A 12,062-nucleotide genomic window follows, 5' to 3' on the forward strand; every position below is an offset into this window, starting at 1 on the left:
TATCTGAGTAGTTTAGGATTTCTGAAAAGCATTAAAGCTATACAAGTTGGCCCAGATCCCAGGTGGTAGCCTAAGTAATGTTTATATTGATATCAGAATTAAGAAATACAGCTCTGAAAAAAAATTAAGAGACCACTTTAGTTTCTGAATCAGTTTTTCTGATTTTGTTATTTGTAGGTATATGTTCGAGTACAATTAACATTATTGTTTTATTCTATAAACTACAGACAACATTTCTACCCAATTTTAAATAAAAATATTGTCATTTAGAGCATTTATTTGCAGAAAATGAGAAATGTCTGAAATAAGACCTCAAATAATTTAAATAAAATAATGTCATTGATTTCTGAACTCTTAAAACTGTATAATATTTGTTGGAATAACCCTGGTTTTTAATTACAGTTTTCATGCATATTGGCATGCTTCCTCCACCAGTCTTACACACTGCTTTTGGGTAACTTTATGCCACTCCTGGTGTAAAAAATTAAGCCATTCAGCTTGGCTTGAGTGGTCTCTTATTTTTTCCAGAGCTTTGTGTTGTGATATAAATGTTGGCCATCATCCAGCACTAGTTGAAACAAATATTGTGACATATGTATATGTATTGTGAACATTTCTTGAAGTATCACAATAATATTGTTGTCATATTGCCCATCTCTGTTTCTGCTAATGTCAAGCATTTAATATTGAGCTTATTGTAAAGGAATTTGTCAGGTTCCTTTTGGTTTTGGCTTCCTTTCTTTCTCTCTTTGCTGAGGGAAGTTTTCCCTCTCAGTCCAGCATCATCTCCAGCTGCTCGTTGACATGCTTCCCCTTTTATATTGTTTCAGTATAAAAAGGGGAATACCTTCCAGCTGCTTATCTACCTCCAGTCATATCCTCAGCTGGACTCGACATTCAGGGAAATCTACAGATTTAGTAAACAGCAGTCACAACCTGTAAACACGCACATCAGTCAGGGCTTATTTATAAACTGGGAACACTGGGAAACATTGCTAATGTCACAAACTCCTGATGGAGTCCAGCCAGCTTCAGCTGTGTTAGCATAGTAAACATGGCATTACATGGCATTACAACAGAGTGTATCTAAAAATAGCATTCTGCTTACGCTACCTGGGTTGTGCTTATTTTGTGTTGAAGCATTCGGAACTGGGTCATGCTTTCCTGGGAATAAAAAAAAATATATATGCAGTATTATTTTTGCCATATTACCCAATTTCAATTAATGTTTTTGACTTACATGTATATGCTGTGGATAATGCAGACTTAATTAATACTCCAGCTCCCCAAAACCAATATTGTTTTATGTTTATCTGCTTTAGAGGGTTCTATTATATTGCCATTACTTCTCTATAGTGACTAAACAAGCTTTGTTTGTGCCTTGGGTCATCTGTGTCAGCAATAGATGCAAGTTATATAAACACCAGTAAATGCATTCATTTGAAGGAGTGTCCATAACCTTTGGACATATATCGACAGTTTCCCAGACAGGGATTAAGCCTAGTCCTAGACCTTTAATTGAAAATGTCTGTTCAAAATGCTGTGTAGTTCAAAACTAAGCTTAATCCCTGTCTGGAAAACCGCCCTATAGTGTATATCAGCATTGGCCGTTATGGGTGTGTCATATTGTATTGTGAGCAATAATATCAGCATATTTTTAAAAAGTAAAAAAAAATCTATATCTTGAAAATTGGGTTATTCTGTGTAGAAAGCACTTATTTATTTATTATTATTTTTTTTGTATGTTTTAAATAATGATGTATTCTTGCAGTATTTGCATGCACTAAATATTCTACACTTTAGTATTGTGGTAGATATTTTTGTAACATTACATAATGCATTTTGTCATATTATGGTCAAATCTTGGTAAGTTATTTACATGTTATTTACAAAATAGACAACAGGTTACAGCTTTTTTGTTTCTATTGAAAGTTTAAAACTATTATATCTATATTAAATCAAACTGTAACGATAATTTTGTTGCAGTGGTTTTGTGTTGAAATTTCTGTTGTTTTATAAAGTGATTTGTCATGTCACCAATAATATTTCTATATATTTTTGGCTATATTTTCCACACATAATTCCAGTATCATATCGGTACATCCCTTCTCGTCTATGTACTTTTGTGGATTGTGAATGTGTCTGTGGATTGCATTATTGTGTTTTTGACGTGTTGCCCACCGCTGCATTTCTTGAAGTGTGAGGTGCGTGAGGTGTGTGAGAGCTTCGTAATTCTGCTGCTGATCACGCCTCAGCTCTGAGCTGCTTTTGGCTCAGTCTGTCTCGTGCTCTCTCCACCTTCTGCTGGCGGTGGGTTTTCAGCACGACTGCATCACGTCATGTGAAATCATGCGCTCGCTCTGCATCTCGGTGTCTCTCCTCAGAGGTTTCAGAAAGACCTCAGCTCCTCCTGCTTCTCCCTCTCCCTCTGCCTGCATTTCTCTGCTATTGATGTTCCTGTCTTAATCCTCATTAAGGTCTCTGAGAAAATTCCCCTCAGGGTGGACGGCTTAACTGCTTAAGTGGTGGTCTTAACTGGAATATGACCCAGATGTGTAAAGGAGATGGTGAAGGTGAAGGCTGCGTCCTCTCCCACGGTTAAAGTCCCACAAACAGTTGCTGACACTGGATGTGCTCTCTCTCTCTATAAAACTTGTCTCTCTCAGATTTTCTCTTTCTTTCTGTCTCTCAGTCTCTCGGTCACTCACTCACTCACTCACTCACATACACTCTCTCTCTTGCTCTGTTATATTAATCCTCTTCTTTCTCTCTCTCTCTCTCTCTCAACACTTGGCTTTCTCAGAGTTTCTCTTTCTTTCTGTCTCTCTATCTCTCACTCACTCACTCACTCACTCACTCACAAACATTCTCTCTCTTGCTCTGTTATATTTATCCTCTTCTCTCTCTCTCTCTTTCTCTCTCTCTCTCTCTCAACACTTGGCTTTCTCAGAGTTTCTCTTTCTTTCTGTCTCTCTATCTCTCACTCACTCACTCACTCACTCACAAACATTCTCTCTCTTGCTCTGTTATATTTATCCTCTTCTCTCTCTCTCTTTCTCTCTCTTAACACTTGGCTTTCTCCGATTTTCTCTTTCTTTCTGTCTCTCTATCTCTCCTCACTCACTCACTCACTCACTCACTCACTCACATACCCACTCTCTCTTGCTCTGTTTTATTAATCCTCTTCTCTCTCTTTCTCTCTCTCAACACTTGGCTTTCTCAGATTTTCTCTTTCTTTCTGTCTCTCTATCTCACTCACTCACTCACTCACATACACTCTCTCTCTTATATTAATCCTCTTCTCTCTCTCTCTCTCTCTCTCTCTCTCTCTCTCTTTCTCTCTCTCTCTCTCTCTCTCTCTGTCTCTCTCTTTCTCTCTCTCTCTCTCTCTCTCTGCCCTCTTGCTCCCTGTTACACACTGATTTTTTTTCTTTCATTTTAGTCTCTCATATTCTTCCTGGTCTCACATTATATTCATCTCTCTTGTCATCTCTCTGCTTGTCTTTCTCTTTCTCACTCTCTCTGTTTCCTATTGAGTTTTCAAACGCTGTCTTTCTCTCCATCTCTCTTACCCTCCATCATTCTTTTTTCAGATTTTCTGCAAATACTCAAACACCCTAAACTCTAAATGGTTTCTCGTAAACGTCTCACTGTAACAAGCAAAACTAGTTATCTGGAAATCCTTCAGGTTGGGATCGGGTGTGAAGGACGTTGTAGATATGTAACCTCTAGGCTGTCTGTTATTTCACTGGTGATTCTAAAACGAAACTTTTTCATCATGCACTAAATACTGGGACAGCTGCTCAGTCCTTGTTTCTTCTGAAATCAAGGGTATCAAAGAATACTATAACATGTTTGTCTTTACTTTCTCTACTCTCCTGGGAATACTTTCTACTAGATTTTGGAGCATTGCACATAATACAGTGTCATGATGTTGGATGATCACAACATCACCTCAAAAGTATTATATCTGCAGTGCTTAATAGGTGCAGTGGTTGAGAAATAGCTGGATACATTCTTTAAAAAGGTGGACTACAAACATTTGGACAGAATGTGTATCATCAACTTCATTTGTGAATGAATTGCTGCCTAACAAATGGTTTAATTAAGCTCTCTCTTTCTCTCTCTCACTCAGGAGGAGCTAAGGGAGCTTAGGGAGCAGCCCATCGATCCCCAGGCTGAGCAGGAGCTCATTGACAGCATAGAGGAGATTTACTTCTCCAACGACTCCTTTGACATGGTTCAGTATGAGCTTGAGGTGAGTTGGTGTTGTAAGACATGTTTAACTGTGACTCTCTGCTGTTACCTCTTAGCCTAAATCCCCCTAAAGACCATTCAGGTCAAAGCCATGACCTTCTCTATTGAGCAACAATGTGCATTTAGAGATTTGGTTATACTAGTCAGCTTTGGTTTAATTATAATGAACCTGGAGCATTTGCTTTTTTTTATTGTGGTTTGTTAGCAAAAGTGTGAACGCTGCCTTTTGAACTCTGGTGTGCAGAAAACAAGCACACCAAGATTGCCGGAGCAGTAGGGTCTCGGCCTCTTTCTAAACACATTGTATTGTAGTGTGGTTTGCTTGAAATTGGCACATAACTTCAACTAAAAGCACCTAATCCAACCAAACATCTGGTGTGATGTCTTAAGATAGTTGTATTATAGACATTTCTTCAGCAAGAGTGGTGCACAGGTGAGCCCTTTCATGTTTCTGACCTTTAACTCTTCTGTCTAATGCTTTAGTTTCATGGGCTCTGTCCCAAATCACACACCACCACACTAGTGGTTCACATCTTATTTATCACCATTGTTAATGCAACCATTTGTATAGCTACCCCAGAAAAGTTAGGAGGATGTGTGTGAGTTGTGATGCAGCCATGGTAATGTTAAATGTTTAATAGCTAAATAAATTAACAAATGTACATTTAATCAAAATGTGATTGAGTCTTTTTTTCCCTGCTATTTTGTAGAACACGTACAACTATATGCATCCTTGTGTCATACATTTCCCCACTACTCTTCACATATTTTCCCCCTAATGACTTTTTTGCTTGATCTGAACCGAGGAAGGGAACTAAGCTACAAGCATTAGAAGTAGAATCAGTCCATGTCAATGATTTACCCCTGTACTGATGGAGCATATTCACTGCATGCTCCTCTAAACGTCTCTGGACTGAAGTCGAGTCCTTACAGTCAAGCAGCCTGCTGTGTGTGTGTGTGTATATACATGTGTGTGGGTGTGGGCAAACCTTGATTGATGGATTATTCCTGTACTGCGGGTGTGAAATCTCATTAGATTTGGTGGTGCATCGCACCAGCCACCAGAAACGAGAGTTGTAGGCGAGGGGAAAGTAATTATTCTTATTCAGCGCTCATCCTCCCCTTGTTTTATTGTTTCTTTTTGTCATTGGGGTGATGAAGGTGCGCCGTTTGCTTCATATTATTTACAAAATACTCCAGAATTATTGCAAATCACTGAGCATTAAATGGTGCCTCTGTCACCCTTCGGAGAACTAAACATTTTGGTAGATTTTGAAGGTTGCCATTTCATTTTCTCCCTCAGAGAACATGCGAATCCCTCTTTCAGATTTGCCTTTTCATTCTAAATTTAGTATAATCCAGGTAGCATGTCTCTTTGTGTGTGCTTGCAGAAACTCCCCCCAGAACTGAACCTGCAGGAACTGGAAGAGTACAGAGATAAGCTGAAACAGCAGCAAGCAGCCGTAAGTATGGGTTTCTACTGTTATCTCCGTTTCAAGATAATTCCATCGTGATAAAAAATGTTCTGAAATGTTATACTTAAATCCATAGCATTAATAATATCTCCTTGATTCTACAGTCATTTTCCCTTTTATTAGCTCCACTGACCATATAGGAGATTTTCATATAATTTAAGATTATACATCACAAGAGACCACAGAGCATGTATTATTTGCATGGTAAGTCATTTTCAGAAGTGCGCTGACACTGATATATATGTATATGTATGGTTGCAGTGAGTGCTCCTCCTTCTCCATACCACCATAAACTGGCTGTTTTCGGGCTGTTTGAATGAGCAAAATCTGTTCAGAATGATGTTAATGAACACTACAACACTAAAGGAACATAGACCTATTATTTAATAAAAATGTGTAAGAACAGCTAAACACAGTGCTGCACGTCAAATGCGGATAAGTGGAGAAGCTCGCCCACGCCCAGAGCTGCCTGATTAACATTCTAACTGGTGAATATATATATATATGTATAGTGGTAGTGTGTAAGTAGTGTGTGTTGTGCTGGTGGATCAGACACAGCCATGCTGCTGCAGTTTTTAAACTCCACAGTAGCACTGCTGGAGTGAGTATAATACACCAACCAGAAATATCCAGCCAACAGCGTCCTGTGGGCAGCATCATGTGACCTCTGATAAAAGACTAGAGGATGACTAGCACAATCTGTGCAACAACAGATGAGCCTCTGTCTTTGGCTTTAAATAAATAAATGGACCACTTAAGTGGGAGTGTCTAATAGAGTGGACAGTGAGAGGACACAGTGTTTAAAAACTCCAGCAGCACTGCTGTGTCTGATCCACTCACTCATACCAGCACAACACACACTACTTACTCACCACCACCCTGTAAGTGCCTGTAGAGTGCTGAGAATAACTCACCACTATCCTAATATTAGTTGCTCTGTGGTGGTTCAGTGCGCAGAGAAAAAGATTGACTACAGTCTGTAATTATTGAACTGTACAGTGCCTCTGTATGTTCAGTGTAGCTTAAAAATGGATAATTGCTGGAAATTATCCTTCAGATTTTTTTTCTAACCTCAGTGTGATGGTACCTTATTTTTGGATTTCAAAAATAAAAGTAAATATGTTTCGGAGTGGTTTCTTTGTTTTCAGAAGCATTAGTACTCTGTTGACACAGCTCAGTAGTATGCCTGTGGCTTCAGGAGGCTCTGACTCGCATTTATTACTTTAACAAAAGTGCTGCAGTCTGTTAATGCATTTCTTATCATGCGGAACTTCTGCCTCTCCATTGAATACAGAGAGATCTTCCCTGTTATTTCACTCTATAGAGGCGGTCTGGCAGCCTGGCCTCTGTCTCTTCAGAAGAATTGCTCAATCTGATGTGTTTTGGCTTGCCACCATGTGTGCAGGGGCGTTTAAACGGATGTGCTGTTGAACTGGTTTGCTCTTCAGTCACTTTTTTTTCAGTAACTGTAAGGCATTTCTGTGAGGAATTCTGTCACATTCTGTCACATAATATTTTTTTAAATATATAGAGGCATAGAAATGCAGATCTAAATGTTTGTTGCAGTCAGTAGTATAAGATATACTGATCACCACAAAGGCTGGTTATTGATATTGATAGATTGGTTAGTAGAAAGTTGTCAGTTTGGAAAGATGCCTCCCAGGTGTAAATTGTTCCTCCCTGCCAAATTCCCTGCTTTCTGCAAGTGCGTCTCTCATGCAGCAGAATGAGCATAAATAAAGGCTAATCTAGCTATAGTAAATTCTACTTTAAGCTTTGGGGACAATACTTCTGCATGATGTGCATGCTCACAAAAGGGAGCAATATTTTAGCAAAAGAAAATTTGTTTTTTTTATCTGAACCATGGTTTGTTGCACCTTTCACATTTTTGTACAAATAAAGTAAATTGAAAAAATAAATCACATATTAAGTTCAATCGCATTATTGGGATCATCTCAGAGATCCCCAAAATTGCCATCACATATCTGATTATCTGATTATTTTTGCCATTTAAAAAAAAGTGTTTTGTGCTGGTTGCTGGTGTACTGGACTCTCAGTGTGCGTCAGGTTAGGGATGATGATTTACCCGTGAGGCACGTTACAGTCTAACATGCCATGCGTGAAGAACTGAAATTTTCTGCAATGCATTTTCCCGGGCTTTATGAAAGCAAAAGCGTTTCTGGTTTGTCTCGCATTTAAACAGAAGTTACAGATGTCCGTGTGTGTCCATATTTGTATGTTTTTTTTTTTCAGTGCATGCTTCTTGAGCTGTTCATGCGTATCTAGAATTTAAAGTCACATCTCAGCATTACTGGAGTGCTAGCAGAGGGTACTTTCACCAGTTGGGCCACTTGGGGGCAGTATGAACTTGAAGCTCCACTTTTTCACCTTTACCCGGCCTTTTACCACTAGATCATGCTCAGTATTCTGTCCTCACAGTCTCTTTAAGTCTCAGCTTGAGTCTTCATCTGCTGCATGTGAAGTGGCCCCTCCGTGCACCGTATTTCTGGCCATGCTGTACATGTCATACCCTGTTAGGGTGTTGACTGAGTCTCGGCCTGTCACTCTAGGCTTTGTGTGTCCAAGCCACGTTTGTGTGTGTGTGTATAGGGCAATCATGGCTCTTGTTTTGATCCAGAGTTATCCTGAGTTCAATCATGGCTGGCAGTTTGAGCTTGCGTGGATCACGGCTGAGGATGAGTCGTGTAGATTAGTCTATGGGACGGGAGGAGGGTACGGGAGAGTGGTGATCTCAGTGTTCCCTCTGGCTTCTACTCGTCCGAGGCGTTTTCTCACACATTGCTGTCATCACAGGGTCCAGTCAGCTCTGTGCTGGATGATGAATAAAGACCGCAGGGCCACCATTGGTGTGTGTGGGTGTGTGTGTGTGTGGGTGTGCTCTGATGTCAGCAGACGGTTCAGGCTTGAGAGCAGTTGTATATGAAGGGTTTGATAAGAAGTCAGGGTGGAATACCATACTATAGTTACTCCACTTTTACTTTTTTTCAAGTAACTCACCTTCAAATACCACATGGGTATGATTTCATGCAGTTTTGTTGACATATTGATATAAAATAATGCATCAAGGAGGAGTTTTTGGATTGGAATGAATCTTTGTATGTGTAATATTCAATACTGTTGCTGAACCTAGACCTGACCAACTGCAGAGTCAACCCCACATCATTTACTAGTGCCAGGTGGTGACTTCTTTGGCGCAAGTTTATATAGTCTCTTGTTGGACTGCCTCAAGTCTGGACACAAGATAAGATCCCAAACGGAACCTGGATTTCTTGCTAAAGACGATCCTTCTCCAGCCCGTAGCAGTCCAGTGTGTGTAAGCTTTTCCATAGCTTTAAGAGATGTTCTGACCCAGTTCTGTGGCTCTGATGTTTGGCCTTTGTGAAAGTAGCTCAGGTCTTCAATCTTTTCCATTTCTCTGCAATCCAGTAAGTCAACTACAAGATCCGACTCTTCAGATACTCTGTAAAATACACTTAAAGGGCTTCCCTATTCCCTCAAAACAGCTTACATTCTATGTGGGATGGATTCCACAAGGTTTGAAAGTCCTTTGAGTTGACATGATTGTGTCATACAGTTCCTACAGATTTTTTACATCCATCTTCTGTCAACAACATCCCAGAGAGTTTTCTCTTGGTGACAGGTAAGGCCACTGAAGAGCACTGAAAGCCTTGTGAAAAGCCATGAAAAGCCTTCCTTCAACAAGATATAGAAAAAAAAATCCTCAGAGATTCTGTTTCATGCTGACATGATTGAGTCACACAGTTCCTGCATGATTTATGTGAATCTCTTGTTCTACCACATCCCAAAGGTGTTCTAATGGATTTAGAGCTGGATGTCTATGAAGGGCATTGAAGAACACTCAACTCAGTGTCATAAAATCAGTTTGAGATGACTTTCTGGTGCATCATTCATGCTGGTTGTAACTATTAAAATATGGGTAAATTGTGGCCATGAAGGAATGCACATGTTTTACAACAGTACTCCAATAGACTCCCAGATCCGTATACCCAAAGTGGGTCAAGAAAATGCACCACGAGAGGACAGGTTGGATTCATGCTATTGGTGTCAAAGACTGACCCTACCATTTGTGAATTGGCTACTCGTTTTTCCAGTCTACAACTGTCAAGTTGTGGTGAATCTATGATTGCCTCAGCTTTCTGCTCCTGGCTGGCAGAAGTTTAACACAAAGTAATTGTTTGCTATTCTACTCGTCAAGGTTTAACAGTGTACATTGTAGTATTTTTATTAAGTGACAAATAGAGTTAGGTTTAATTCACAGTCAACAGTGAATATGGATATATGGATATATATATATATATATATATATATATATATATATATGGATGGAACCTTTTGTTTGATTTGTCTGTATAAAGAAAAAGAAGAAGCTCTGGTATAAAAGAAATGAATGGCAGGGCAATCATTTACACCGCTGCCTCTTTTGTCTTCTTTGTCATAAGTACATTTTCAAAGCCTCCGCCACCATTTTTAACTCTGAAATGCTGAATTGTGAATGTGTTGCTCAACATCAATGCCAATTTAAAGTAATACATAGACATAAGTGGGTAGTGACTGTTCATTTTCATATATAAAGGGAGTATAAATTAGCTTTTTGTCACCTCAGAATCTTTCAATTCAGTTCAATTATATTTATATAGCGCTTTTTACAACAAATGTCACAAATCAGCTTTACAGAGTTACAGGTCCAAGCCTCTTATGAGCAAGTACCAAAATGTTGGTGTTAACCATGGCAAGGAAAAACTCCCTCAAACTAAGACTCAGTAAGAGAAATCCATCCTACTCTGGTTGACCCGGACAGCACCAACAAATCAAACTTCAAAACCTCTGAATCTTCAGGATGTTCTATCTGTCAGCATTGCAAACATTATAATTAACTCTGAATGCAGAGTATGGTGCTGCCGCTGGTAAAGCACAATGTTTCTTCTATATATTTACATTTTAATCAGTCTTGACCTGAGAATCAAAAGGACAAAATAAGTAAAAAAAAAATTCCACATTAAAAAATAGCTGCACTCTGCATTTGAAAGAGTTTTAAATTGCTTTGCTAACTACTGAATATGTGCTGCACTTCTCCAGGCCGTGGTTAATGTCTTCTACCAAAGGGGGGGGGTGAGAAGAGGAAAAAAAGTGAGTAAGAAATAGAAGTGGATCAGACTTATTATAACCAATATCTGTTTCTGTCTGCCTGTCTGTCTACAAAGGCTTCAGGCAGTCATGAAAATTGTTTAGAACTCCACTTACTGAGCTCTTTATTAGGGACACCTCTGTAGCTTCATGTGGTAGTGTGAAGATGTGGGGAATGAAGTCAGTCACCGCCTCTTTTAAACTGCTACTAATGCAGCATTGCAGAGTAGCATCACAGCGCACTCGAAGGAAAGCACAGTGATTTGGTTCCCGATACATCAGCTCACAGACCTTGTGCTGATCAGCATCACCCTAATAGTGATGAAGAGAAAGAGCACCATCTCCCCAACCAGAGAGAGCAAAGCCAATTCTGCTCTCTCTGTTCTCTCTTTTGGGGCTCCAGCAGCAGATGGCAAGCTACATGACCAGGATTCGAACCGGCAATCTCCTGATCAAAGTGACATTGCTTTAGACTGCTGGACCACTCGGCACCCTAGGAAATGCTCTCTGCACGTTGACAAAATGTTATAAATGAATGAAATTACCAAAACAGTATACTCAAACACAGTATTCCACACAGTATTTTATTTATATTAACCTGCATTAAAGGTACTCTTCCTGGTATTCTCTATGCTCTGTGTAATCAAATTTCCCCAAAATGTAAGTAAAGTTTGAGTGAATTGGTTTTTTTTTTTTTTTCTTTCCTTTGTTAAGGGGTTGTTTGGAATTTAATTACACACACAAACACCCACACACACAGAAATTACAATGAATTATTTCCCTTACAAATGGCTTTACGTATGATTTTGAGACTTGGCATAGTGCTGAATATCTATTTAATCCTTAATCTAAATTGACTCACTTGTATTCTAAATTCCCACGTCTTGCTGTGTGTTTTGTAATATCTTACTAATAACTGACTGGGGATAAAGGCATCAGAAGTTACATTTCTGATGTTTTTCTGATGTGTGTCTGATTGCTGGGCCTCTGTGGGACAGCGTCAGTTGAGGGAAAGGTGTGAGTCAGGGGAGCTGGAAGCCTTTCCTCCAGCAAAGCTAACAGACACTTCTGACACTTCTCTGGCAACAGCTCATCAGTGAGCTAATTGCTTGTCTGCTGTGTGACTGTCTCTGAGATTAGCTTCGTCAGAGGCTTGTTTTAGGT

General features: G+C 39.5%; 1 protein-coding gene across 2 annotated transcripts in view; it reads left to right on the forward strand.

Moving 5' to 3' along the window:
- The window catches only part of vps50 (VPS50 EARP/GARPII complex subunit), a 203,357-nt gene that overhangs the window by 12,404 nt on the left and 178,891 nt on the right, over nucleotides 1-12,062 (forward strand). For both annotated transcript variants that reach the window (XM_007259800.4, XM_007259801.4), the window contains exons 3-4: nucleotides 4,136-4,258; nucleotides 5,649-5,720. In XM_007259800.4, coding sequence (XP_007259862.3) covers nucleotides 4,136-4,258; nucleotides 5,649-5,720 — 195 coding nt within the window. The remainder of the gene's footprint in view (nucleotides 1-4,135; nucleotides 4,259-5,648; nucleotides 5,721-12,062) is intronic.

This window comes from Astyanax mexicanus, chromosome 3 (assembly GCF_023375975.1).
Source record: "Astyanax mexicanus isolate ESR-SI-001 chromosome 3, AstMex3_surface, whole genome shotgun sequence".
Taxonomy (NCBI): Eukaryota; Metazoa; Chordata; class Actinopteri; order Characiformes; family Acestrorhamphidae; genus Astyanax; species Astyanax mexicanus.